Consider the following 27724-nt stretch of genomic DNA (forward strand, 5'->3'; position numbering starts at 1 on the left):
AAATATAACTATGAAAACAAATACGAAACAAATAAGAAAATATTTATATCAAGTAGTATATTAAATATATTCTCTGGAAGCAAAGCACAGTTACTCTTTATTTGCTGATTTTGACACATTTGGGAAAAAAAGAATAAAATATAACATATTAAATGTGCCATAACCTTTGTACATGCCACATTTTGTGTGTTTTTCCCAATATGTTAAATCCAGCAAATAAACAGTGATTGTGCATTAAAATGTGCAGAAGTGTTCTCTGTAGAGGATGTGTTGACTTATTTTCACTGAAATAATTAACAAAAACATGTGATTTGACCAAAATGTTATGTACGACTCTGTACGAATGATACACATGATTTGTGAGGATGTGCATACATCTATACTTCTTACTACAGTCTCAGTCTCTGCTCTGAGGGTTTATTTGTGTTGCTTGTCTACTGTGTGTATGCAACCTTACTTGTGGTTTTATTAACGAAGACTGTATATCAGCTGGTCCCGGATTTATCATCCGTCTGCCTAGAGTAGTTTTTTGTTTTGTTGTTCACCTGATGTGACTATTTAGGGACATTTTATGCTGGCTGTGAGATGGGTTGTGATCTGAAAGTTTGTTTTGATGGCACCAGTTGCTTACATATGTTACATAATTTTGGTATTTGCAGCAGAAGATCTTTCACAAGCAACAAAAATCAATTGATAAAAAAATCTGTATGTGTTTTAATGGAAAAATGACACTTTAGATCCGGCTAGCACATGGACCTGATACTTGAGAGGGGGGAAAACTGAATGATGGTAAAGAACATAGAAAACCAGGCATAATGTTTTATTTGGAGCTCAGTGCACTTTGTGAAGTGGTGTGATCTTTGTCCACTATTTGGAGTTGTATATCACATATTCTGTTTTTGAATTACACTCATTGGTCACTGGAGAAGGTCATATATAAAGGTCATATGTAAAATGATAAGAACCTGAAGACATACTCATACTATCAGTTTATTCAAGACAAGGCACAACTTTACAAAATATAAATAGGGATCATGACGACAACAACAAGAAATGTCATTTAAACACTTTAAACATTCACCTTATGGAATACAAAGGTTTACTGTACAATGAATTCCAAATGGTTTCCAGAGTCTGTGCCGAAAGGTCAAATCCATTGGACTGTACACTTAACATCACAGGAGCTATTATCAGACTGCATGTTTTTATTCTTTACATTGAACTAGTATATGTTAAGCTTGGAATGCTACATCAAAAGCCACATTCAGGAACACAAACTTGCATCAGACATAAGCTGACTCTGTCCAAAGATACAGAAATCACAGTCAAAGTAGTTTTTAAAAGTCAACAAGGTAGAATTTTCCACTGCTGTTATCAATAGCTTGCACTTTATACAACATATATACAGCATAAATAATGGATGGGTGCAAACGGTTTCTACCATTACAGAGGAAACTAATAACTTGAAATGCTAAATCTTCATGTGTGTTGGTAATCCACTCTTTCCTCTTTTTGTACTCCTTTTATATGTGAATTTAAGAGTGCTTTGAGCTTCTAGACATGATCCCACAATGCCACTATACTGTACATCACCACTGTACTCTGTATACGAATGGAGGTATGACGTTTTCAGTTTTTAAATTTGAAAGGCTTAAAGCCTGATAAGTCTGAAATAACAAATAATATGAGAGATGTTGGATGGATAACTCTGTACGTCCCACATTTCCACAGTGACTGCAGCAAACAGGTCTCTGATATCTCTGTATAATGTGAATGTGAAAACCATCACTGTAACAGGTCTCTCAGGGATGAAGCTTTAGCAGTGATATACTGTGCAGTAGCTACAGAAACCCACATGGGCTGCACTTTGAACACAGAGTTGTAAATCTTCTAGGTGGAACAACTGGAGAGGTAATCATCATAACCCATTAAGACCTCAGCTTTGCTGTTTTCAAAGACTGATATCTCAACACATAGAATGCAATCGCATTCTAAATGCCTACAGTACCTTAAATAAAATTTCCTAAATTGTTCTTGGCTTGAACATGCAGTTCTAGGAAAAACCTTTAATTGGTATAGAACCTTTACATACAGTAAAGATTCACACTTTTACATCTCATTTACAAAACTGATTCTTGAGGAACCATCCACTGAAAGGCTCTCGAGAGAACCAATCGTTTTTCCATGGTATCACTGCAAACACTTTTTGGCACCTTTATTTTTAAGAGTGTTGTTTACAACTGTGAATCCATGGATCTGTGTACATTTTTACCAAGTGACCGATGTCCCCCTCTCTCCACCCTCATGGAGCTAGGCTTCAGCTAGCATGCTTTTACACAGTGAGGGCTCTTTGAAGGAAAGCCTTTTCTTTCCAGGCAGGAATTCCTCTGTAGCCCCAGGCAGTTCCTCCATCTCTGTAGTGAAGTGATCTGGGCTTTCTCCATTAGAGGTCTCCTTGATCACACTGTAAGTCAGTGCCAAACTGTACGTGGGAGGCTTCTCAGAGCGCTGGGGCCTGCAGTGGCACAGCTTGCGGAAAGCAGCGCGGAACTTTTGAGACATTGCATTGTAGATGACAGGATTGATAGCGCTGTTCAGGTAGATGCAGAGCCGACAGAAAAGCAAAAACCAGGTGTCCACATAGGGTATCTTCAGGAAGGAGTTGACGACCACCAGCGTGCGATATGGCATCCACAGCAATGCAAAGAGGATCACTACTACTGCCAGCATCTTTGTCACCTACACCACAAAACAATAAAAGTCTGAGACAACCTGAACCTGAACCTGTTTCACTTTTTAAAATGTTTGTTTTACTGCAGACAAGTAATTTTGGAACTTTTCTAATTGTTACACAATGTAAAGGGCAGTTACTCTGCACAAATTATGAAAAAAAGAGATACTTTTTTGTTTGTTTGTTTTTTTTTGACAAGGACGATTAAATAAATAAATAAATACTCATTGATTAACCATCATTTGATCAATCAGATGACAAATGAACAACTGACCTTTTTATGTTTTTTGTTTTTCTTTGCAATATTTAACACAAGAATAATGGAGTGGAATGGAATAATGGGCTTGTTTCTAGAGCACATAACTCACCTGGCTAAATATGTGCAGCATTCATTACTGGATGTCTTTAATTTACTGGACATCAAAATATTAAATGCATATACACATAACATAATGCAGTGATGCCCTTTGCATTGTATTTGCATACACATACATACATACATACATACATACATAGATCATCTAAACCGCTTATCCTTCTGGGTCGCGGTGGGGTGCTGGAGCCTATCCCAGCTGTCACTGGGCGGAAGGCAGGATACTTGCAGTTTTACTGAAATCGTGATCAATAAGCCCAGCTGGAAAGCGATGCGGTCTGCACGACAGTATGCTTGCGTCTCAGCACGTATTAACACATTAAACTTAGAGGAGTAACAAATAGGAGAAGTCATGCGGATAAGACGGGCACTTTGCGCACCGACACTGTGCGTAATTACGCACGCTTCAGTTTTTCTGCTCCGCTCATAATAACATACTAATATACTTAATACTGTCCAGTGCTTAGAGCATAAATCATCTGCATCTTTTGTCTTCTAAAGTTTGTAGTAGTGGCGCATTTTAAAGGCAATGTTTTATTTTTCCAATGTTTTATATATGCTCTTGTGCAAAGCACTTTGAGACGGTCACACTGAAAGCGCTGTAGAAAAACCACCAATACGATTATTATAAGGACTTGTGTATTTAATAAAAGAATGTAAAAACAAGCTCCACTCACCTGTCTTCTGGAGGTCGCTGTAGTACTGAAGGAAGAGCTTTTGGCTCCGTGCTTTGTGTTCCGTAAGCCCGAGCTTTTCCTCCACGCTTTGGCGTTCTCTTTGGGGTCTGAGGGCAGCGGGTTGAGGAACAGGATCCTGGCGATGAGACCGTACAGGACGGTGGCCAGCAGCAGCGGCAGCACGTAGAAGAGCGTGAAGTCGGTGAAGTAGATGGGCAGGTATTGCTCCCTGGACACCTTGTAGGCGCACGCGATGACGGTGGTGTTGCCATACTGCTGCTTCTCCAGGTCGGCCAGGCAGAACCACATGACGCAGTAGAGGCCGGTGAAAGCCCACACGAGCGCAATGATCTTCTTGGCGCGCGAGAGCGTGCAGAGGGACTGCGCGCGGATCGGATGGCAGATGGCGATGTAGCGCTCCACGGTGAAGGCCGTGATCGAGCACGAGGACGCGTTGATGCCCACGTACTGCAGGTAGGTGATGGACAGGCAGCCGCCGTAGCCGTACACCCACTGACCGAACAAGCTCTCCGTAATGTTGGGCAGGCCGGCCGCAGTCAGCACGATCAGGTCGGCTACGGCCAGGCTCACCAGGTAGCAGTTGGTGGGCGTACGCATGTGCTTGGTGGTCAGCACCACCAGGATGACCATGGCGTTTCCCACGATGCCCAGGCCGCACACCAACAGCACCAGCAGCACGCTGGCCGCCTTGTACTCCACACTGTGCGCGCTCCATGCGCCTTGGCTCTCGTTCGCTCCAAACAGCGTGGCGTTCTCATCCAGGGTCTCCATGCCTCTCCTGAATGCGCTCAGCTGCAGGAGCCACAGGCGCAAAAAGCCATCCTTCGCCCTAAAGACAAGAAAAGTGTACGTAAAGTTGGGCTAATGCTGCCAGTGTACTGTTCACTGGTTTAAATGAGCTTTCCCAACGTCTTTTTCTTTCGTGGAGTAAAAAGACATGCCGAGCGCGGAGGCGAAATTTGTGAGGCTCTCCTGTCCCGCGGAGCTTCTAGTGAGCCATAAAATGAAGAGGTACACTGGCACTGTGCGTTTGGTGCTGCTGCAGCGGGCGAGACGCAGAAATGTGGGCTGTAGGCTGCAGCACGCGCTGCACGCAGAGAGTCAACACCCCGTTCATCACCACGTGTCCGCTTCTCCGCTCACTCTGTGCCAATACGAGCGATATACGTGGTCGCGCGCGCTGAAGCGTGTTAGATTTCGCCTTTACTTCAAACGTAATAGCACGACAGAGGAATAAAAACGCAGTTAGTGTCACGCGGCGCATAGGATAATGTCAAAGCTCACCGCGGGAACAGAGATCGTTCTTTCTCTTTTTCCTTCTTTCTTCATTCAGTGTGACTTTTATGGCAGGGAGACTCACAGCAGTTAAAACACTCAGGTTTACTTCTTACTAAAGCGCTGTGTGGGAGTTCCCCACTCCCACACAGGAGCTGTGCCTTGTGCTGTGTGACGTTACTGTGGGGTTTCAGCACAGATGAGGCTTTTTCACCTCACCTGATTCCTTTATCACTACACAATTACACAATTGTGCACGCAGAGCAAAAAAGCTACACTAAAAAGTAGTACTTTGAATTCATAAATAAAATGTGTCTATGCAAATGAAGGTGACTGCAAATGAATGAACTGTGTTCTTAAAGCAAACTTAAAGACGCGTTGTGGTCTCCGCCACGTCCTCCACAGCTGAGAGGAGCTGAGGGGGTGTGGCCATGCAAAGTGGCCCCCTGGCTGTTATTGCTGCGGCTGTAGCTTATGTTATCAGTGTAGTTGTGTTTGTTTTGTGTAAGCTGTGTCCGATGAGGGTGGGCTTCGCAGTTAACTAGTGGTTAGCACTTCCTGCTGCCTGTTGAAGTGCCTGTTCAAAGTCAAAGAGCATTTGTCTGTATGCGCAATGTTTCCAGCGTCATCTTCTACACCGAAGCTACACTATTTTATTCACGTGTCACCACTTGACAGATTTTAATTATGAACCATTTTTTCCAAAGTAGGTGCAATTTTAATGTCTTTATGCACTCAAAAAACATGAAAGGTAAAATATACAATGTTGTGTCAAATGGCTCCATGCAACAGTAGTATAGTAGTTTCTTAAATATTTGGGTCATTCTACAGAAACGTCCATTTTTGTGTCCCTATAGCGTTTACAGATATATTACACTTAAAAAAAAACATGTCAGGGTTACAATTTATTTATATTTTAAAATAAAACAATACTATTTTAATAATTACACATTCTTCTGTATTTAATGTTGTTTTTTTAAATCAATTATCTAGAATTCCAAGCACCACAGAAGTGCTCGTCCTCACAGTCATGTGTAAAGGGTGAGCGCCATAATTTGAGGGAAAAACACGTTTTTCTTATTTTGAAATAAAAATCTCTTATTTTGAAATAAAAATCACACTGATGACATCACTTGACTTCATTTTACTTATTTTCAGAGGATCTATGAAAAAAGCACAAGGTAAGTCCACTGTGTCTTTTCAGTTATCAGAAATTTTCTCATTTAGCTCATGATTTCATATGAAGCTTTTAGTTGACGTCACTGGTATGACCTACTTTATTCTTAGGTAATTGTGAAAAAATAGAATACAAATGAATTAAATTACATACTTTAGTGGATATTCCATGATTGTCAACATGTGGTTTGATGCTCTGTAGCATTTTTCATTAAATTATCACTGCTTTTTATGTGTAACACCAATGAGGACTGGTAACACCAGTGACACGTATGGATAGATAGAAAAGTGGACGTTTCTGCAGAATGACCCTCTTATCTAAGTGATATGTACAATGAATTCAAGTAAATCACACCAAAGTGATTGGAGTAAATGCAAACTGATGGGATTCTGACCTAGTGCAGCTATGTTCAACTAAGTAAAAGAAGCGATATATCTAATCAGTTTGAAGCAACATAATGTAGTAAAATTGTCACTGTGGCAGTCGCGGAGTACATGGCAAACCACTTTTACAGCCAAGTGCAAACGTGGTGAATGATTAACCCATTAAATGCATGTTCAGTGAGTACATGAATTTTACTTCTTGGACAGCCCCATGGTGCACATTGTAAGTCTTTACAGAAGCAGTTTTGAAAAAGCTGTTGAAAATATAAGTTTCATTCTTGGTCACAATTATCACCAGTGCAAAACTATAGATTTAAAAGTGATTTCTTGATTCATTTAATCAGTTAGACTCAATTACATAGAAAAAAGGACAAACAATAATTGATTTAATAAACAGTCAATTTTTCAGTGGCTTAACTAGAGTCTTAGGGTCCTATAAAAACACTTTCAATGAATACAAAAAAGTCCATTTAATTTGCTTGTTTACTTGCTGTCTCAAACAAATTTAAGTAACATTAAACTAAATATTTACTTTAAACTCCCAATTTAGATTTCTTTAAATAAGAAATAATGAATAACACCTGTTTGACAACAGTTTCCATGGATGAGATGCATCACTAATGAGAGGGAGATAAACAGACGTCAATGTTGTCTGTGAAGTGGTGATGATCTTCCTGTGAGTCATAGGTGTAAAGTAGTGTCAGTATCTCTATGAGGGTTTCAATAAAGATTTTAGAGAGCCTGGTTGTCATGGGCCTCCCTGCTCCACTGGCCCTAGTCTGATTGCCCCTTTGCAGTTACACCATTGATACTACTTTAATGATGTAAACGTTGCATTCAGTCTTTACTGGGTCAAAATTAAGCTATAGCTATATAAATGAAAATTGTCGACAGTTAGGCTTATGAGCAGCAAATGTGAGCCACTGTATTATCTAACCAGATTATATGTTCTAGATATGGTAGCTGTAGCTGTATGTAACATGTAGCTGTATTATAACAAAGATACACTTATTTCAGGGAAATGGCCCAGGTCGTGTGACCAATTATACAGTCTACAAAAAATGTTCCTGTGAAATTTAGGCAACCTACAACTTAACTTAAAATGTAGTCTTTAGTAGAAAACATGTCAACAACTGTTTTAGGGCTTTACAATGTCAAAACAAAGTTTCAGTGGGATTAAATGATTTAACCAAACAATAGAAGAGAGATGCGCACTGTGGGCGGTGAATGCAAAAACACACAGGGTAAAGTAAAACAAGGAGGAAAGACATGCCTAATGGGCAAATAGTTGAGCCCAGGAGACAATGGGAAAGATGTGCACAGAGTAAACAAACGAGGCTGCACTGACCAAACAAAGACCTATCAAGTAAAGCTGACAGGTGGCTGGATTTCCCTGAAACAACACAATAAACTTGCATACATTTATTGATAAACATCAACAAGAGAGAAACAATTACAACAATCTGGGTGTAGTGAAACCTCCCTAAAGTGCCTTTTTTGTAAAACTTCTCAAATTAATGATGGGATATCTGAAAAGAGTGAATTACATGATTCAAATGTGAATACCAAACCATTTCCACATGAACAAAATGTTTTACACCATCAGAGTCATTGCCAAATGTGAGCAAGTAACACCTACAGAATGTGAAAGAAAAAATGCTGTAATTTTTTGTAACTCTTGTTAAAAGTAAATGTAATGCATTACTTTTTTCACTGTGGTGCGAAACAATGGTGCTGATTAGCAGTTTAATTACTGGTCAGCAGAGGCGTGAGATTCATCAGTGGACTCGAAGGCTGTTTGGAAGGCCTGACATCACGTGTCAGGTTAATGTAGTGAGACTCCTGCAGCTCAGGTTTTTTGCATGAGTTACTGTTATTACTTTATTGCACATGGCATCATTTAATGAGCAGCTGAACCCACAGGCTCTCAGACAGTACTTCACTAACACCTTTTCATTTAAAAAAAAAAGAAAGTGAGAGTGCTGTGAAAGACGGGAAATGTTTTGCTGAGGTGAAGAGAGCTTCTAAAAAAAAAAAGCAGCTGCTCAGTCTTTCATAAGCTCCTGCGTGCTGGCATTAAAAGAAATCCCCATTTGTCTCTCACTGTTGTCACTTAACCAAGCCAAATTACACCAGTGTCAAATTCATCTAGATTTGAGTTGCAGTATTTCAAACAGTATTTGGATTATTCATGACAGCCATTTGGCCAAAGTGAAAGACTGTTGTTTATCCACATAAGTCTAACTTGTTTTCTTGCTCTTAATATAAAAACTGTTGGTATGTTTGTGTGTTGGGGCAATTTTTATTTTTTTTTGCTTTGATTTTTGCAACAGAATGAGAGACGAGACATTAAAAATACAGGTAGTTTTTGCATTTTGTGTGATGTTGCTGTTAAGCAGACTCTATAGAGTATATGGCTTTGTTGCACTACATATATTGGCTCTGCACTTTATCAGCTGTAGTGAAAAGGTTCTAGCCTATATATATACTAGACTATATATATACACCGATCAGGTTTGTTTCTACGCTCATTGTCCATTTTATCAGCTCCACTTACTATATAGGTGCACTTTGTAGTTCTACAATTGCAGACTGTAGTCCATCTGTTTCTCTGCATACTCTGTTAGCCCCCTTTTACCCAGTTCTTCAGTGGTCAGGACCTCCATGGACCCTTACAGAGCAGGTACTATTTTGGTGGTGGATCATTCTTAGCAGTGCAGTGACACTGATGTGGTGGTGGTGTGTTAGTGTGTGTTGTGCTGGTCTGAGTGGATCAGACACAGCGCAACACACATACATATATATATACATGTATGTGTGTTTGTGTGTGAGGGTAATGGGAAATAGGATGAACTTGGCTGTCATTCATGCCATGGAAGTAAAGAGCAAACCTTTACATGGAGCAGAGCCAGTAGTTCAGCTCTGTGTTTTTATTATTTCCTTTACAGGAACCTGCATCTGCTGTATTGGAAATACATCGCTTACTGTGAACGGTTGTGTTGACACTTCTGCATGTTAAGCCTTAGAGCAGGCTTAAAATGGGTAAAGGTCATTTAATGCTTTCTATTATGAACATTGTTTCGATCTGTAAAACGTTTAGAGCTTTACAAGGGGTGTGTCATGGCTCATAAAACACAATCCATTAAAAAATGTAAGCCTTTTCTCTGTGGTTTGTAGTTAACACATTGATGATGTAGATTAATGCACAAGTGATGAATTTCAGGCTGTTTTTTTCTGACAGTAATGTTTCACTGCCACCTTGTGGACGTTTGTGTAATGAACAGTCTGTTCTGTCTCTGGAGACTTCTGGCTCAGGTAAGTATTTTCTTATTGACTATATTTTACCATCTACAGCTGATTTACTGCTATATGAAACCTCATTATGTCACATTCTTAAAAAATAAATGTTCCACAAAGGGTTCTTTGGAACGATACCATAGAAGAACCAAGATTCAAGATTCAAGAACTTCATTGTCATTGTGCAAGAATAATGAAATTGAATTTGTGCCAACATTTATATTTACAAAAAAAAGTGAAAAGAAAAATAAGAAATATAAAGTATCAGCAATAAAAAAGTACAGAATCTAAGCAATATAAGTACACATTAAGCAATGTACAGTTAAAGTACAGTTAAAATATACAGTGAAAATACAACTAGCAGCAATGAGTGCTGTATGTGTGCAGTGTACACTAGGTAGTCTACATTGCTCTAACCCATTTTTTAACACATAGAGATGAAGGGAAAATGTGACTTGCCTGGGGGGCCCTGAAGGGATGGATCCACCGCCCTAAAGAACTTTTTGATGGACACTTTTTTATTTTTAAGAGTGGTGATTTGAATTTGGATTGTATGGATCAGCTTATTTTAATTTTCTTTCTTTAGCTGAAAATAGTCCCTGAAAATGTGCTTTACTTACTACTCCATAACTTAATGTGACAGATTTCCACTCAGTTTAAAGGGAACTGTGACCCTATTAAGTCTAAGAAAGACTGAGAACATTCAAACAGTCAAATAATAAAGAAAGTTTTCTAACAAACCTTGAAGAGCTTGAGTGGTAGCCTTTCTTAAGGTTGCAAACAATTAAGCTGTGAAGAAGCAAAGAAATAAGAAAAAAATCTGAAATCATTAAACTCTAACTGAGACCACCCTTCATTTATATATTTTACAGTCAAAACAGCCATTAAATACAAATTATTTATTTTCCAGAATGAGAAAAAGTTTTCTTTTATTACAAATTTTCCAAAGTTTAGTCTTAGAAGCTGGTTGCATTTTCTGCTTCTTACAGTCCAAGTAATCCTAAACATATCCAAAAATGTTGAGGTCTGGACTCTGGGATGGTCAGTCCATTGTTCTGAGAACACCAGCAGCTTATTTGATTGATATATATATAACTTGTACTTTATGCTATTTTGACTGAACATTAAATAAATGAGGGGTGGTCTCTGACTTTTGTACACTACTTTAATATTCAATTTCTTCCTGTCAGTAAACTTAAGAATGGACATCTACTCATAAAGCAATAAAAGGTCTCAGGATCCCAAAGAGTTTTTCAACAGAGTCCTCATTCTAAAGATGGCTCAGCTATTTCAATTGGCCTCACCTTATTACTTAAGTAAGACAAGCTTTATTCATTTATGAGCACCAGCGCATTTGAACGATTTTCAAAAGCTTGGCTGTTTTATGTTTTTTTGTGCATCTTAATGAATAATTCATGGTCAGCCTTATTGTGTAGTTCATTCATTTTGTAATTCCATTTTATTTCAGGTAACTTCAGAATTTTATACACTGACATGTCAGGCTTTTCATCAGTAACCGTGCCAGCAGACTACTCAAGCCTTGGCAGCCTGCATTACATGGGAATAAATAAATTGTTCAGCTTCGACTCGAGGCTCTTTAATTTTCCTAATGACTGAAGTCTTTTCCTACATCTGACCTTGTATGACTCCCATGCAAAAGGGTTCTTCTTCACAGCAGTGCAAACAAAAACAGAGGCCCTTTAAAGCCTTTTGCTACCAGGCCCACTGGATGCAAACTGAAGCTAACTGGAAATGACTAGTAGCCCCCTTTTCTTTCACTTTACAAGCTCTGTTAATAGAAAATGAGGAGTTCTTACTGCACATATTTGGAACATTATATCAATGTGTAGAGATTTAACATTTTAGACATGTTGATGAATGTTAATTAAGCTATTGAACATTCCATTCATTTACATTATTGTGAACACAGATAGCATATCTAAGATAAAGAAGACTGCACTATATGCTCACTATATTTTGGCTTGTATGTTATTAAGGGTAATTGCAATATTACCATCAGAATAAATGAGAGTGATTCAGGCCAAAGTTGTAAACAATGTTTTATTTTGGAAGGGAAGCATCTTTCAGCTTTAAAAAATAGCTATTTATTAGGCTGTTTCACATTTTATTGACAGTACTTACACTTTAACCTGGCTCAGCTCTAAGGCACTGATGAAGTTCAGCACCTTGGACAGCTCTCACTGTACCTGGGCAGAGCTGCATACCTAATGTTTATTTCAGTAATGAACAGTTAAGTTCAACAAGCCCTGTTTTCTACACTGCACTTAGCTCGTAACTATTTTTCTCCAGTAATGCCAACTTCTAAAGTGATCTGTGACTGCACCTCTTCTCAAACACCTCCTCATTCATTTTACCACAAATGTGTAATTGGCACTTAGCGAGAAACACATAGCCAGTACTAAAAGAAGAATACTTTTTCAGGGAGTCGAGTACTATATGAATAGTATGCAAAAACATAATTGTCATTATATTTAACAGATTTTTCTGTTACAACTGCAGTTGTACACCAGTCTCCTAACCTCTTAAATGGCCAAAAATGTTATTTTGTATTTCTATAACCTAAGAATAGCTTAGCTAGTTTGCATTGAGGTCCCTGTCATTACCCCAAAGACATATTTGGTCTCTCAAGTATGGTTCTTTAGTTTTTCACTGGAGCTGAGGCTAATAGAGAAGATTTTGGGTGATGTAGATTTCCATTACTTTGTAGCTACATTGGCTTTATAGCTCCAGTGCAAGACAAGACAAACAAACTTCAGACGCCAACTGAACTGTGTTTGATTTTTCAGGTAATCATTTGTTTAATAATTAGTAATCAAGTCCAGTTTGTTCCTTTTCTGAACCCTGTTTGTGTTCAAGCAGTAGCTAGATATGATACATTATTGCTTGTTAACATAAAAGGTAACACAAAACTTAGGTTATGATGCAATGTATCTTACATACGTATGGAATAGTACCAGGTATAGTAAAAGTGGTTTTCAGATATCTTGGGTATTTGCACATCGCTGCTGCCCTCTTGAGTCTGACACTAAGGGCAATTCTTCGTCCGCTGGGAGTCCTCAGGGTGAGATGACAGTTGGCGTCATGCTAAAATGTCAGACTGAGCTCTTACTCTTTGTCTCCTTTGGTTCTGAGAGCCTGTCTCATTAGAAGTGCTTTTATTTATAGCAGCTGTTATACGAGACTGGCAAACATAGAGTCAGGACCAAATTTCCTGTAGCAGTGCATTGCAAATCAAATTTGATCATTAAAATTACAAAAGGTTCCACTCACAAAAAGTTGATAACAAAGGAAAGATACTTGCGCACACTAGTGAACATTGACAATGATGGAAATGGACAATGCTCTAATTTAATGGTGGGCAGTATGACAAAAATACAGCATCACAACACTTGAAACCATTTTCATGACACATGGTGTGCATCATAATATTTCATTTTTCTGGGGTTTAATAAGTTAGAGCAGACACAATACAACAGCAAAACAATAATGCTACATTTTAAAATGAAATCATGTGAATTCATATTAGCAATTTCTCAATAATATAGTAAAACCTTAGATACCTTTTTTAACAAAGTATGCTGTTGGGCAGTTTTTTAGGTAGGCTACTGATGATACATGCAACTCTTTATTATGCTGTTATTTATCCTGAAATCGGTATCAGACCATTGTATTGCACCTCTACTTTTATGATTGAAGAAAAAACTGGATATCAGTGTTCAAAACATAAAATTGCAAATTGATGCAAAGATGCTTTGTGCAGTCAGGGTCAGGGTTTAGTTACACCATTGATTATGTCACCTTTGGTAGAAAGCATTGTGTCATTTGCCCATTCTCCTGACCACTGTGAAAGCTATTACCATTGGATTATGAAATACACCATATTAAGAAGTCATAAGAGATGCTACAGTGAGCAGCACTTAGAAGATATCTTGAATTTCCTAAAAAGAAAAAATGTCCTGATTTAGTGCATTATCTGTATGGATTCAGTCTTTCATCAACACTTTTTAGTGTTAAGTCTTGCACTTCGCTACTTAAAGGGGTTTGTCCTTGGCCTTTGCATTTGTCCTTGTGTCATGCAGACATTATATAAATCTATGAAAAACAAGATCATGGCAATATATCAGCTCTAACATGTAAGAACATTCTGTCACTTCAGACATATAAGGACGCTCACGATCTACAAGGATTCATGACGGTGCATTCTCCGTGCCCTGAATTCTACCAAGCCAAATTGGGACATTAATCTCAGCCTGACTTTTTCCTACTCTCTCGCTGATTCATCAGTTAAATGGGAACTTACCAGGCCTCCTGCCCAAGCCATCCTCGGCATTAGCAGGCAACACAGTGCTGAAATTCTGAACTCCTATATCGGGTTATGACTGAATTTGGATTGCAGCCAATAATGGTTTTTGTCTAATTACACAAAAGGGGCAAATTTTGTGCTTTCCATTTAATAAAACGTCTGGTGGTTAATTTAGACCAAATAAAAAATGTGCCTGTAAAACTTTCGACAGAGGATGTCTGACTGAAACCTCTGATGTGGCTGATTATTAATTAACAAAGTCTTGAATGGAAATTCTGTCAATTTTTTTTCAAAATTCTGCACAATTCAATCTTTAAGATGTAAACAGTCATTCAGAGTGGTTTGATGTGAAATGCTCTGATGTGGAGAAACTTACTGGGTCAAAAATGTTCACAATGTATTTTTTAAAACACTTACGGACAGAGAGGTACCTGCAGAGTGGTGTGAGACAAAAGAGTTCCCACAAAATACTTATTTTCAGAATCAGAATCAATATAAATCAGAATTAGTAACATTTATTGGCCAAGTATGTTGACACACACAAGGAATTTGGTTTTGGCCGTTGGAATCTCTCTAGTATTAAATGCAATGCAAGACAATGTACAAATAATTTACAGACAATACATAATACACTATATACAAGCAACATACAGATTACATAGAGACAAGCAATACACATAAGTGTGTGTGGTAGTGCAAACAACAGTAATCTACATCATGTATGGTAATGAAATTGTGGTGCACAAAGGTGCGAGTCTAACACAATGCACATTGGTGCAGAGGGTCCAGCAGATGTCCTGTGACATCCTTCAGGTGGGCCAATACTAGTTGTTTAAAGGACCTAATCACCACAGACATCAGAGAGACTGGCCTGTAGTCACTGAGTCCTGTGAAGGAGGGTTTGTTGGGGACGATGGTGAAGCATTTGAAGTAGAAGGAGACACAGCTCCAGGAATCTGTTGAAAATGTGCATAAAAATTGGACCGTAAAGATTTGTTTTCATATTTATGGCTATTTTACCATTTTCAACATTAAGTTTGTTGTATCATGTAGAAGAAGACACAGTAAACATTGTGCATGGGTAAATGCACTTTTATTTTGAACAAGCACTTCAACAAAGGAAGAAATGCCCAGCTCTGTGTTACCCCAACTCGACCTATGGGGAGGGAGTAACACAGGAGGACACGACATACAAGGAGGGTAAACAAACTCAACACACTGTAACCCACCTTCCCCGGTCGCAACTACGCTAATGACATCATACACTCATACATCATAACAGCAGTAGCAGTAACTATAATTTCTTACCGGGTGCATGGTGCCTACCAAAAGCCCTTTGCATGGCCACACAAGCTCCTCACAGCAGTGCAGCCTGTGGCGGACACCACAGTCTAAAAACTCAGAAGACATTAGGTTCACTGGTGGTTTTGGATAGTAAATGAAATGGCAAATGTTCCATGCTCTGACTCACTATGGGATTATTACATTTGCAATAAAACAAGATGATTCACGACAGTGTGCACTCTGAACGCTCACTTTGCAGAAAGTGTGCTGATATGGATGAAGTCAGACGGTCTCTCTAGATTAAAAATGGATTATACAAGCTCTGGTCAAACTGACCAGTAATCTGCGGAGCTTTTAGGAAACAGATGGTTATCCAGTGGGTGGGGTTCTCTCCAAACATGGAGACAGATATAGGGCACGTCTATATTTCATCTGAATATCTCCAAAACAGTGACCCTTTACACGGTAATGATCTCTTACGACGAAGACTCCATTTCCCATGGTTCCATTTCAAAATCTCTTTCTGCTTAACTCGTGCTAGAGTGATCTAAATCTGCTGAAGCGCTGCCTGCTGTGTTTTTCCCACCTGTTTTCGGACAAACCCCACCCCCGTCCATAAGGACTGGCTAGTACGCTCTAAACTCCTGCGTTACGATTAGCTAGTAGTTTATATTCCTTTCAGTCCGCCCAGAGACAGCCAATCATAGCAAACGGGGGCGGGACTTGTTGTAAAACGGGTGGAAAAGAAACAAAGCAGAGAGTGAGGCAAGCGAAGCTTAATGATACGACGAGGGAGAGCCAGGATGCTAACACACTCAGCCACGAAGAAGGTATCTTATTTACATAGCAAGTATTACATTTCTTTGACCGAAACGCATCCTTCTACCATGTGTATCTGACCAGGATATTGACGAACCAATCTATTGAACGTTTGCGTGTTCTCTCTCTCTCTCTCTCTCTCTCTCTCTCTCTCATAGCCTGCAGCATTCTTTAAATCTAATGATGATCATAGATAGACGCATGCAAACCATCTCTGCGAAGTGCTGTTATAAACAGCTGATTGATGTAATCTTAGCCAGTCGGTCGGTGGCTATTTGAGACACTGCTTTAGAGGTTTTTATTACCTGAGCATTTTTAATCCTCATATTATTATGCAGGAGTGTAGCCCAGTTCACTACGTTCAGTTTAGACATGCGGTTTAGAGAGTCTTAAAGCTTATCCAGGGGTTTATATGGATTGCTTTGCTAATTGGATACTGATTGAGGAGGCTAATCGGTCACTTTAATCGCCTTTCATCGCAGGGTGACGGATTTTTTTCGATTAACTTTCGCCAACGCATGGCAGGTTCAAGCATAAGCAGAGCTAGTGTGCTCTTGTAAACTTCAAGAATGAATTACAGTTTTATTGGGGGGGAGGTGGGGGGAGGGTGGCATGAGCTAACTGCTACGTGTGACATCAGTGTGTGCGTTGGCAGGTTTGACGTGGCTGTCTTGATGCGGTGGCAAATTGAAGCGATCTGGTGGAGAGAGTCTGATGGCCTCAGTGGAGCTGCTGTGTCTAGATAAAGAAAGGCGAGGTGGTCCAGACTGGGCTTCCAGTGCTGTGCACGTTCACCGGTCCCAAAGTGCAGGTGACGAAAGTCCACTCGAGCAGCATGGATGCAGTCCAAAAAGCAAGGCTGCTGTGTCAGAGCGCCGGTGTAATTCAGCCCCAAGGACAGCTCCCGTCAAGGGACTGCCTGGTAAGCACTGTCATCTACCGGCGGAGAAGGTCAGAGTGTGCTGTGACCAGGAGCTGGAAACCTCTTTCACTTACGTCGACGAAAATGTCAACCTGCGACTGGCCACCCCTGACAAGAGTGATGGCACACCCTGCCTGGGTTCCTCGAACGAGATCCATCTGGATGGACTCCATGAGCTCTCCTTGATGTCTGACCTGGCGTCCGAGAGTGTGGGAAGGCCGGTGGATTATGGCTTCATCAGCGCCGTCACGTTCCTGGTGGCCGGGATCATTCTGGTGATCATCTCCTACGCCGTGCCACGTGAAGTAAACGTGAACCCAGACAGCGTTTCGGCGCGAGAGATGGAAAGACTGGAGAGGGAAAGCGCCAGGGTAGGGGCGCACCTGGACAGGTGTGTTATCGCTGGCCTTTGCCTGCTCACTTTGGGCGGAGTGGTGCTCTCCACTCTGCTCATGGTGTCAATGTGGAAGGGGGAGATGTACAGGAGAAAGGCCTTCGCATACTCCAAGCACTCTACAAAATTGTACGGCTCCATTAATCTTAGATCGAAGTCGAGCCCCGGTCGGTCGCCGTCACACAGCGTTGTTGAGGAAGAGAATGGCGAAAGCATTAGCTGACTATTATTTCTGTCTCTAAGCATTTATCCCAACCAGTTCATCAAAACACAGACTTAACAACAGATCTGTAAGGGTTGTATTTCCATCACACTTTTAAAGTCTTATAATGTAGTTTTTGACTTTAAACATTTTTAAACACGTCTGTCAGTGTCATTTGCTTATGGAATATCACTCAAATATGCAATATCATGTTGTCACTTTAATATTAACCAAGAGAATCATTTCCCCTTCTTTCCTTGCAAATTTTAACTAACCTGTCTTTTCTGGGGGTCAGGGTAAGTTGGGGTTTTAAGGCTGCCCATAAGATCTGACAGTGGTTCAAACTAAACTCTGCCCACAATGGCTCCTTTCAAATAAGTGAATATTGGCTCAGCAGTTGACATGTCGATCTTATCTGCTGCTGTCCTGACAATCTTTCCCAACTCCTTATTCCTTTGTTCATTTTAAAGTGACATTTTAGCCTTAAAATCATCTTTTCACATCTTTGTCCAAAATGAGGGCTAGGTTTAGTGGTCTCAAGTAGTGACCCAGGCCCTAGATCTAGAGGAGCACCTCACTCCAAGTATCGTAAGACCTACTTGGAAATTTATGACCATAGAGTCTGCTGCTGGGTGTCTTTTCTTGATCTAAACATTATATGCAAACACTGGATTTTGTAGCAAACATGATTCATGCAAAAATTTATACAGCTTGCCTAAAGAGCGTTCATTAATATTTCATGGAAATGGACAGCTGCTAAATGTGTTGGTTGTTTTGAGGGTTTTTTGTTCCATTAATTTGAGTATGTCTTCTCAAATGATTACCACATGATATGTCATGTAAATCACAGTGTAGTCTGCAAAAGCGAGTCACATAAGCATTATGCTGCATGCACTTCATTAATGAATATTATCTTCACTTATGTTACATTAAAATCACACAACTGAAAAACGAATGTAAACATTAATGTATATCAACCTGCATTTTCTTTACCATAATCAGTGAACCTGGTGTAATGTCTGTAATATAAAAGATGACTAAAACATGTTTTGTCAATGCTTCATTTCTTGCCATAAAAATATACATAAAAATAAGTTAATACATCGTCTACAGAGGAAACACCTCTGCACATTTCAATGCAGTTAATGTTCATTTGCTAAATTTAACATATTGGGAAAAAAATAGGCCTGTGCAAATGTTTTTGCACATTTATATGTAAAGTTTTTATTTTTTCTAAATATTATAAACTCAGTAAATTGAGAATTTGAGACTAATGGTTGTTTCCATAAGCAGTACTGATATGAGGGGTGCTAAGCAGTTATCTGGCCGCTAACTTTCTGTCATACACTGCTGCTTCTAACAGTCCTATCTATTTTAGCCATTGTATCAGTCCTGGCCTTTGTTAAGACTGTAATATAAGAAACAGCAGAATATAGAAAACAAGTCATAAACTGTACATGAAAATCTACTGAATGCTTATACTACTAAATATTAAACATATGCTTAGCAAGTTTCCAATTTACTTTCATTCTCATGTGGATAAAATGTATCTGAATCAGGCTTTTGTTCTTGGCACATACTTGTTGCAACAAATGAATATAAATAATTAATGTCTAATTATGATCACTTCTAAATCCTGTCTACTAGGTTGCTGTGATTAACATAATGAAAATGATAATAACTAATGTGAATGAAAAGCCAAATCACTTCCTTAGAATTCCTCACTTCTCTACTGCATAATGCTTGAAACATACTTGCTAACACCTTATCAGCCACTGCTAAAGCTGAAGTGTTTGCAGTAGAAGGTCAGCTATGTAGCCTGTCCAGGGCTGTAGGGGTGCAGACAGCACCGTTGACCTCCCGAGTAAGGACACAGATGAGCTTTTGACTGTGTATGGCACACTTGCACTGACCTCATGCTAACTTCCATCCAGCATCAGCCGCTCTATGAAAACACAATCGACTGAATTTATTTCATAATTTTAAAGACACAATAGTAAACCATAGCCATGTGAAAAAGAAACCATCAAAGATTACACAAAAAACCTAAAACACCATTATTTTCACTATAATTTTCTCCTTGACTATTTACCTTTGTCTTATATTACAAACTGGCTTGTGTAGTATAATTATATAATTTTACTGTACTTTAGATTGCACTATAAGGCAAAAATAAAACAATTTACATTGTGTTTAGTAGCACATGCTTTTCTACAGGGAGATGTTTACAGTAACCCGGATTCACCTCATGAGTCGCTCGCTTTGCAATGACAAGTGATGCAAATGTTTTCTTTTTTTTAATGCCATTGTGATAGCTATTGTTCATTTGTGTATTTCAAGCTTTTATGCTGAAGCACTTATTATCCAGTGCAAACATAATGGACTTTTTTGTGTGGGAAGCTGTGTAGTCACTTCCAGGCTAACCGAGAGATCAGCACAAGAAAATCTGTAGCTGATGTTAAGCTTTATGAGCGAAGACTCCCGAGGCTTTGCTCCCTTACCTGATTTATGCCTGAACACTAAAGTATGCTTACTAGCCCGTGGAAAGTTTCCAGACATATTGATTCATCAGGAGAGCAATGCGCAGGCATAGTTTGAGGGTCCTGACCTCAGCCTGGCCTGCGTTTGCTGCATTTACGTCAGGGTATTTTTAGCAAGCATGCCCCGTGGACATTTGGATGGCCTACCAGAGCTTATTTACGTTAGTGCCAGTGTCTTCTTGTAATGTAAATTAAATCCTCGAAGCTCTTTCTCCAAAGTGGATCTATGCAAGGCTGCATTTTACATTAGCACCCAGCTGCCTGCAGTTTCACAATTACTGTTCCACTCTATTACCTTGGAGCATTTGTCATCATAAAGTGAAACACAGGTATTTTAAATAGGCCCGTATGGATTTCGACTACACGGTCCTACTTTTTTCTGGTTTAAGGCTTCCTGTAGAAGTTGGAAGAAGGTTGGAAATCAGCTTAATGTCCTCCAGTCCAAAGTTCAATCATTATAAAATATACATGAGCACTTAGGTAACTTCTACCAAAGATGTTATAGTTGTAAAGTATTACACAGTATAAATGGCCAAAGTGTAAGTCACCTTTAGAGAAAAACAGCACCATAAAGTGTAGAGTTTACCTTTAATTTCTTAAAATCCACATCTGTGCCAATGCGGGAGATATATTACACTTAGTCATAATAGACATACCATACCACCATGCAAGTCTGAGGCAAGCTGTCCATGTTTTAAACAGGTGTCGGAGGACTCCATCCAGAAACATGCCATGGAAGAAATCAAGCGATGGTGCTGACATACGGTAATAACATTAAATAATCATTTAGCTGTGGGGTTTCTCTCTGATGTCTCAGCTGAACGAAAGCTTTCAGTCTTTTGCCGCTTACCTCACTGCACTGAATAGGCTTCTTTGTACAGCTCCAGGCCTCAGTGCTGAAGCTGGCACATGCCTCCATTTCTGGGCTGATTAGATTAGCCCATAAGGAAGACATGGCAGTTAGCAGGCATTCAAGCGAGGACAGCTCACAGCTGTGACACAAGAAGCATTAAACCAATGAAGTCCATTTTAACGAAAAGATTTATGATTACTGCTTACTCTTTGCACAAGCTTCTACAACTGTTGTACACATGGCTTCTAACAGTGTAACGATTCACAAAATTCATATTTCAAGTGGATATGATACAGCGGTGTCTCAATTCCATACATTTTTAGAAAACCAGTAGTAGCTGAAAATATGGCTTTAGAGCATCCAACATTATACAGGTACAGTATATGAAACAAAAGCTGTATAGTGTCCTGAACTAATGCTTTAACCACAAGCTAATAAGTTTGCCCCAAGCTACATGCATTGTATGCTCACGATACAGCACTATTAAATCCTGCATCCTAAGTATGCATAAGTAGGTTTCAGGTTATGTGATTACACCAAAATCCCTCACGTTCCCTTGACCAATGAAATAAAATGTACTGCAAATATTCATTGAGGCTTTTGCATAGTACAATAATGAGCCTACAAAGAAGCTACTGCACCAGAATCTGAAGAGTCCAGTTAATCCCAGATAGCAAGCATATATATCAGTCCACTGGCTTGAAAAGGGCAGCACCCCACATTGTATGCCACTGCTGGTCCATCCCCAGACCCCCCTGATTACTGTCCTGCATACAAGATCTAACTAGTTTTTAATCTCCTCAAACTGATTTTAAACGCACAAGTACTAGAAACAACTGAGTGAAAAAAAAAAACAAAACTAGGCCTATTCTTGAATGATTTTGCTGATAATGCCGTGGACATGATGCTATATTATTTACTAAACTAATTGACAAAGGATAAAAGAAAGAAAGAAATGAAAATGAGCCATGTGGCATTTTGCCTAATTCTCTGCCTAACCCCCAGAGGGCCACCTGGAAACTGCTCCACTATCCTTTTGCTATCTGGTACCTCTTCTTTTCAAAAACAAACAAATATGAAACAAACACTAAACTGACAAACAGGTTTTTGACTACCTAATGAATTATATCATGTGTATTGAGCAGGGACTTCACTAAACTGAGGTTGGCAGTCGCAACTGGATTTTGCCAGTGCTGCCTTAGATTCTTCAGAATAAAAGCTCCTTCAAATACTAGCAACAGCACTGTAGGGCCCTCCTGGAATCTTAATTAATGCTGAGTTTATTAATTGTTTGTAATTGTTGTAATTCCCATTAATACCACATGGCGGCAGCATCAGATCTAAAATGTGGAGGAGTTGCATGACGATGGACTTGCATGTGAATTTCACGGCACAGTTCAGGCAAATTCTGTACTCTGTTTTTAAAGTGTTTGAGAGTGTAAGGAGGTGAGGTCTGTGGAAGGCTTGCTTTGACTATACATGAATAAAGAATGTTATTCAATATTCTCTGCCCTAAAGTGGTCGAAACAAACATTCCCCATCAAAATAACAAATAATTATATCAATAAATAAAATAACTCAAGTTAGATTGTTTTTGTATATTGTTCTTTCCCTCTCATAGATTCTAAGGCAAAATGGATGTTGGCATAGTACAAATGCATTGACCTCTCATGTCAGATAAGTGCACAGGCTTTATTTAGGATCACTTGTATTGGTCAATGCACATTTTCCATCGAGTGTTACTCTCTAACCGTTGAACCCTCAAGAGACTAAAAGAAAAAGGTCTTGAATTATTTATTCATGCTGATGGTTCTTCAAGGTTAGGAGCTTTCCAGGCTGTGCAAGAATGGCTTCCTCTTTAATCTTCTAGACCTACTATTATTAATCCTAAGAATTATTATTACAACCAGTTATTCAGTAACTACTATAAAACCAGTATGTAGGTTATGTAGTTAAGAGATTGAGGAACTCAAGTGTGAGCCAAGGTTTAAGGTGTTAATATAATGATTTAATGAAAATGGTGCTTATAGTGTTTATACATCATGCTTGCAGTTATGTTAGCAGCTCTGTTGCCTTGTCATGCTTTGTTTAGCAGCAATGTCGACAAGGTTCGCTCAGCGCTGATGAGCTGCTGCCTGGGCCCAGCCCCCCAGGCGGTTGACTGTTTGCGGGAATCACTTTTGTGCGATTGTATCTGAGTTCCTCTCAGGTTTCTTAGACCTGATGTACTGCATCATCATCACTCCTAACCTTGGCCTATAGGGCTCCACTTTCTGTTGCTGACTATAATTACTGACGGAGACAGAAGGAGATGGACACATGTGGACACACAAATACACACCAAGCACACTCAGCTAGAGAGGAAGAAAAAGGGAAATGTTCGGGCATATGCTCTACATGAAAGGAAGCAATAAGAGAACAAAGCAGCTGAAAGGACATTGAATGGATGGCTATGGACTGACATCATGGATGAGCTATTGAGTGGAGATAGGATGCGCACTGATAGATCCCCCTTAATTGATACTCTATTCTTACCCCTCCCTCCTCAAGCCAGTTAAGAACATCTGGAGCTGCTGAAAAGCAGCTGAGGATGCTTTTCCACAAGCTTCTCCTTTCAGTGCTTCACGAACCGAGCTTGAGTGTGTGCTCTGCAATATGCTGTTAAAGTTAATGTACCCAGCAACAGATTCAATTAGCCACTGGGGAAAATGATTGTTGGAGGTCACATGTCATTTTTTAAATACTGTAGGCAGGAAGGAGTACTTTAGAATATATTCCGGTAACATTTTATATTAAGGGTACAAGATCTGCCAGTAATTAAGGCATTTACTAATTAATAATTAATCAGAAAGTTATGAGTCATTAATCAAGAACAAATGAATAAGTCAGATCTAATAATAACTATTAAATAAAATTACTCCACATTAATTAATGCAAATACTAATGAATGAAGTTGTTAATCAAGTTGTTAATTAAGCGTACAAAAAGCAAGTTAGTACACATTGGGCTGCTGTTAGCAGCTCTTTTGGTTTCATTCTATTCATGCAATTTATACTATTACCTATAACAAACTGCTGCGTCATACTGTTACAACATAAATGTAAACTGTTGTGTTTATTTGATTTGTTTACCAAAAACAGGCATTTTATTTAATTAAAATAATTATTTTAATGTATACCACTGTTATTATGAAAAATATATACCACTTTTAGAAAAATATAAAGGTGTTTCCAATTATATAACTGTTATTCTTTTTAAAATGTTATATCTATTTTTTTTTAGTAATTGAAACAGCAATTTGAATGGAACTGTTCAACTGTTTCTGCAGCTATATTGCTTCGCCAGTAGGTGGCAGTAATTGCGGTAGTCACAAAATTTCAAGCAGCCATAGAGTCTTGAGTAAATATTTCAAGAAACCGTTTGAGACGAGCGAAAGAAAAGCACTTTTGTCCAGCATTAAAGCATTTTTCTTAGTTTTACAGGTGAGTTATTTATACGCATACTGGATTATACACACAATTTGCATCGCAGATATAATGTTTATATGTGGTATTGCCTAGTTGTCTGAGTGTTGTGAATGTCGTGCCTCACGTCTTTTCAGACTAACATGTAAAACATGCAGCTGTATCTGTGGTGAAACAGAACGGATTTTCAGAGGCTGTTATTACTGAAATCATTGTAACGTTGCTATATTAAACATTTGATTTGGGGCTTAATATTTGTAAATGTCTTAAAATTAGTAAACCTCTTTGGGGTTAAGAGTAGTAAGAATTTTGTGTTTCTCAGGAGCATCGTATGATCCTATTAACATTGTGGCGTCAGACACATCTTTTCTGTTTGTTTAAAAGTATAAAGGTGTATATGTTGATTTTAGGCTGTTTAGTTCATTTGTTATTCCTCCTTTTACAGGGACTCTTATTCTGAAGGGCTGTGTGTGCACTGTGGCAGTTCGTCACAGAGTCTAGTAGTATACAGACCCAGAGCGCGAGAGTGCACACTAAGGGCCAGCTTAGAGCTGTGTTCTCCTTTTTGATTTTGTACACCGTTCTTAGTTTTTAAGTAAAGCTAAAGAGTTGTGGACTCGATATTCAACTTGTCTGAGGTTGTCGGTGGGCTGAATTCGAATTTCACTCCCTTGGGTCAAAAGATAAACTGCTGAAACTATAACTGCGACGTTTGCTAAGTGTTGTTCAAAAGCCCAACATCTAATGCAAAGTCTTTCTAGAAGAGTAGAAACTGTTACTGCAGGAAAACAGAGACAAACTCCCTATTAATACCATTAATTACAGAAAAAAGGCTGGATGAATAGATGTCTACAAGCTTTTGGACATATATTTTACAAATAGAACATCCACTGTCATATTAGTTGTGTTGTCCCCCTGAAGATTCTCCACATGGGGAGCTATAAGCATTCATTGTGGGCGTAATTGAAAGGAAAAAAATTGAACTCACACCAGCCGGACTTAATGAATGCATATGTTGCTGTCTCAGATTGTATGTATATAAAGTAGAAGGTCCAAGACACAATCAGTGTAAGTACACGTATCATCGCATCGTAGCTCCTTTTTAGAGTACAACACTGTAAATTGAACCTTAAAAAACCTGGCCAGACTTAGTGGATCTGAATTTATTGTGCAGTATAATTGAGAATACTTTTATTCCACTAGCTCAATTCACTGATTAGTATTTATAATTGCTTTTCAGAGAGTGCAAGCTTCTTAAATATTTCATTTTTCTACTTGTATTGAGTCATCAGTTCCAGTCATCTGTCATCACAAGAATACCTGATGGTGATCACTATTCAGACAGTCTGTATGATAAACCAAATGGGTCCGAATAGAGGAGGGTGAGTGTACTTGTAGGATGATGTGGAGGATTGACAGGTGTTTGGTATTCAGGACACTGCGGTCCCGGCTGTCTCTCCTCCGGTTTGCTCGCTCCAGACTCGTTTAAAACTATGAGTGAGTCATCGAAGTGAAGGTAGAGGCTGAGGTGGCTACCTCTAACCCTCTCATTAGATTAATACGCCATTGCCCTGTTTATCGATATAAATAAAAGGATCCATCCCCATGATTCTTCTGGGAGGGGGTTCTTCTTCATCATCATTCGCTCCTAGGCTCAAGGTTAGCTCGAGGCGTGCCAGGAAGAGAGCTATGGGGTGAGTGGGTGGCTGGGTGGAGGATGTATAAACAAATCTCTATCCTGACAGGTGTCCTCTTTGCCAAGGTTTGTCTGGGGCTGCTGCTGGAACAGGAGGTGGGGGGGGCTGTGAATGAGGATGACGTGATCCTCTCTCTTCCAGCCAATAAAAGAGAGTGGCCAAGCAAGATCCAGCTCCGTACGTGCTGTCAAATTCAATAAGGTAGTGCTTTAATGTTTTCTTTTAATCAACCAAATTGCATTATACACTGCCGGCCTACTCTCCCCACAGTGTTCTGCCCAAAGAAGAGAAAAGAGAAGAGGAGAGGGAGAAGAGAGGAGAGCAGGGGGCAGACGGGACACACTGCTCCTGTCCCACTGTAGCCAGGACAGCTGCGATGTCAGGTTAAAGAAATCTTTTTGAGAGGGTCATACGTGTCTGAATGTAAGCCAAATGTGTGTCACCCTCCCAGCCTCTCTCTTCCTCTGTCCTCTACAATGAGCAGTGGGCATCGTAGGACTTACAGTGAGCAAGTTAATAGTGCTCTGCTATTACCTTCAATTGTGTGCCTGCAAGCGACTATGTAGAAACATTCCTGAAATAGGCATCTGTCTGCTTTTTGGCATCTTTGTGAGCGCTGCTGGGAATGATCTTCACTCACTCAGTGTATCAAACCCATCATCGTGATTGGTGTAACACCATTGTCAATCACAGAAACCTCTGGTTTTGATGAACTCATGCCGACCAGAGGCACTAGAAGGAAGCTCCCAAGAACATCTCAGCAAAATTCCCATAACTGTGATAGATGAGGAAACAATTCAGCATCAGGCTCTCAGTGTCTTGGAGTCATTGCATGCACGTAGGGAGTTTCCACATAAGTTATGTGTGGTTATCCCACCTTGGAAGGAGACATGCAGAAGATTATGAGATTATGCTCTTTCTGGATCGAAGACAAGGATGAGAAAAAGAGAGTAAGTTTGGATGAACACAGAAGAATTGTTGTCCCGAAAGAATGTGAGGTGAGAACTTGCTCTTTAGTCTTTGCTGTCTGTGGCATGAGCTGACTGATGCTCACAGCATGACATATCAGCAGCTTGATGATGGAGGATGTGTTCCATCCTTAAGACAGCGCTGAAGCAGTCAGCATCACACCATTCCACACTCAGACTGAAAAAAAAACATCTGAGCCCAGGAGAAGAAACAGAGGAGAAACTAAAGGGATGACTTCAGCCACAAAGTCACTTTGACACAGTGAATGAGGAATCAGGTAACGGGATCAGGCTTCATTAGGTGACTTCAGCCTAGCTGGCAG

At 39.5% G+C, this 27724-nt stretch overlaps 2 protein-coding genes across 3 annotated transcripts; one reads left to right on the forward strand and one right to left on the reverse strand.

Annotated features, from left to right (window-relative positions):
- Positions 1–2083: 2083 nt before the first annotated feature.
- trhra (thyrotropin-releasing hormone receptor a) lies at positions 2084–15575 on the reverse strand. The gene is made up of 4 exons (XM_036578377.1): positions 15567–15575; positions 15404–15414; positions 3782–4631; positions 2084–2739 (listed from the first exon to the last, which is right to left on the reverse strand). Exons 1-4 carry the CDS (start codon positions 15573–15575, stop codon positions 2311–2313), a joined length of 1299 nt encoding a protein of 432 aa, XP_036434270.1. The 3' UTR covers positions 2084–2310.
- Positions 15576–16280: 705 nt separating this feature from the next.
- On the forward strand, positions 16281–17990 carry LOC118813790 (transmembrane protein 74). 2 transcript variants are annotated; one of them, XM_036579336.1, is made up of 2 exons: positions 16281–16372; positions 17017–17990. In XM_036579336.1, exon 2 carries the CDS (start codon positions 17076–17078, stop codon positions 17898–17900), a length of 825 nt encoding a protein of 274 aa, XP_036435229.1. In that variant the 5' UTR covers positions 16281–16372; positions 17017–17075; the 3' UTR covers positions 17901–17990. The 2 variants fall into 2 exon arrangements, with proteins under 2 accessions (XP_036435229.1, XP_036435237.1); XM_036579344.1 differs by having other exon boundaries at positions 16285–16372; positions 17002–17990.
- The last annotated feature ends 9734 nt before the right edge of the window (positions 17991–27724 follow it).

Source organism: Colossoma macropomum, unplaced genomic scaffold, assembly GCF_904425465.1.
Source record: "Colossoma macropomum unplaced genomic scaffold, Colossoma_macropomum, whole genome shotgun sequence".
NCBI classification, from domain to species: Eukaryota; Metazoa; Chordata; class Actinopteri; order Characiformes; family Serrasalmidae; genus Colossoma; species Colossoma macropomum.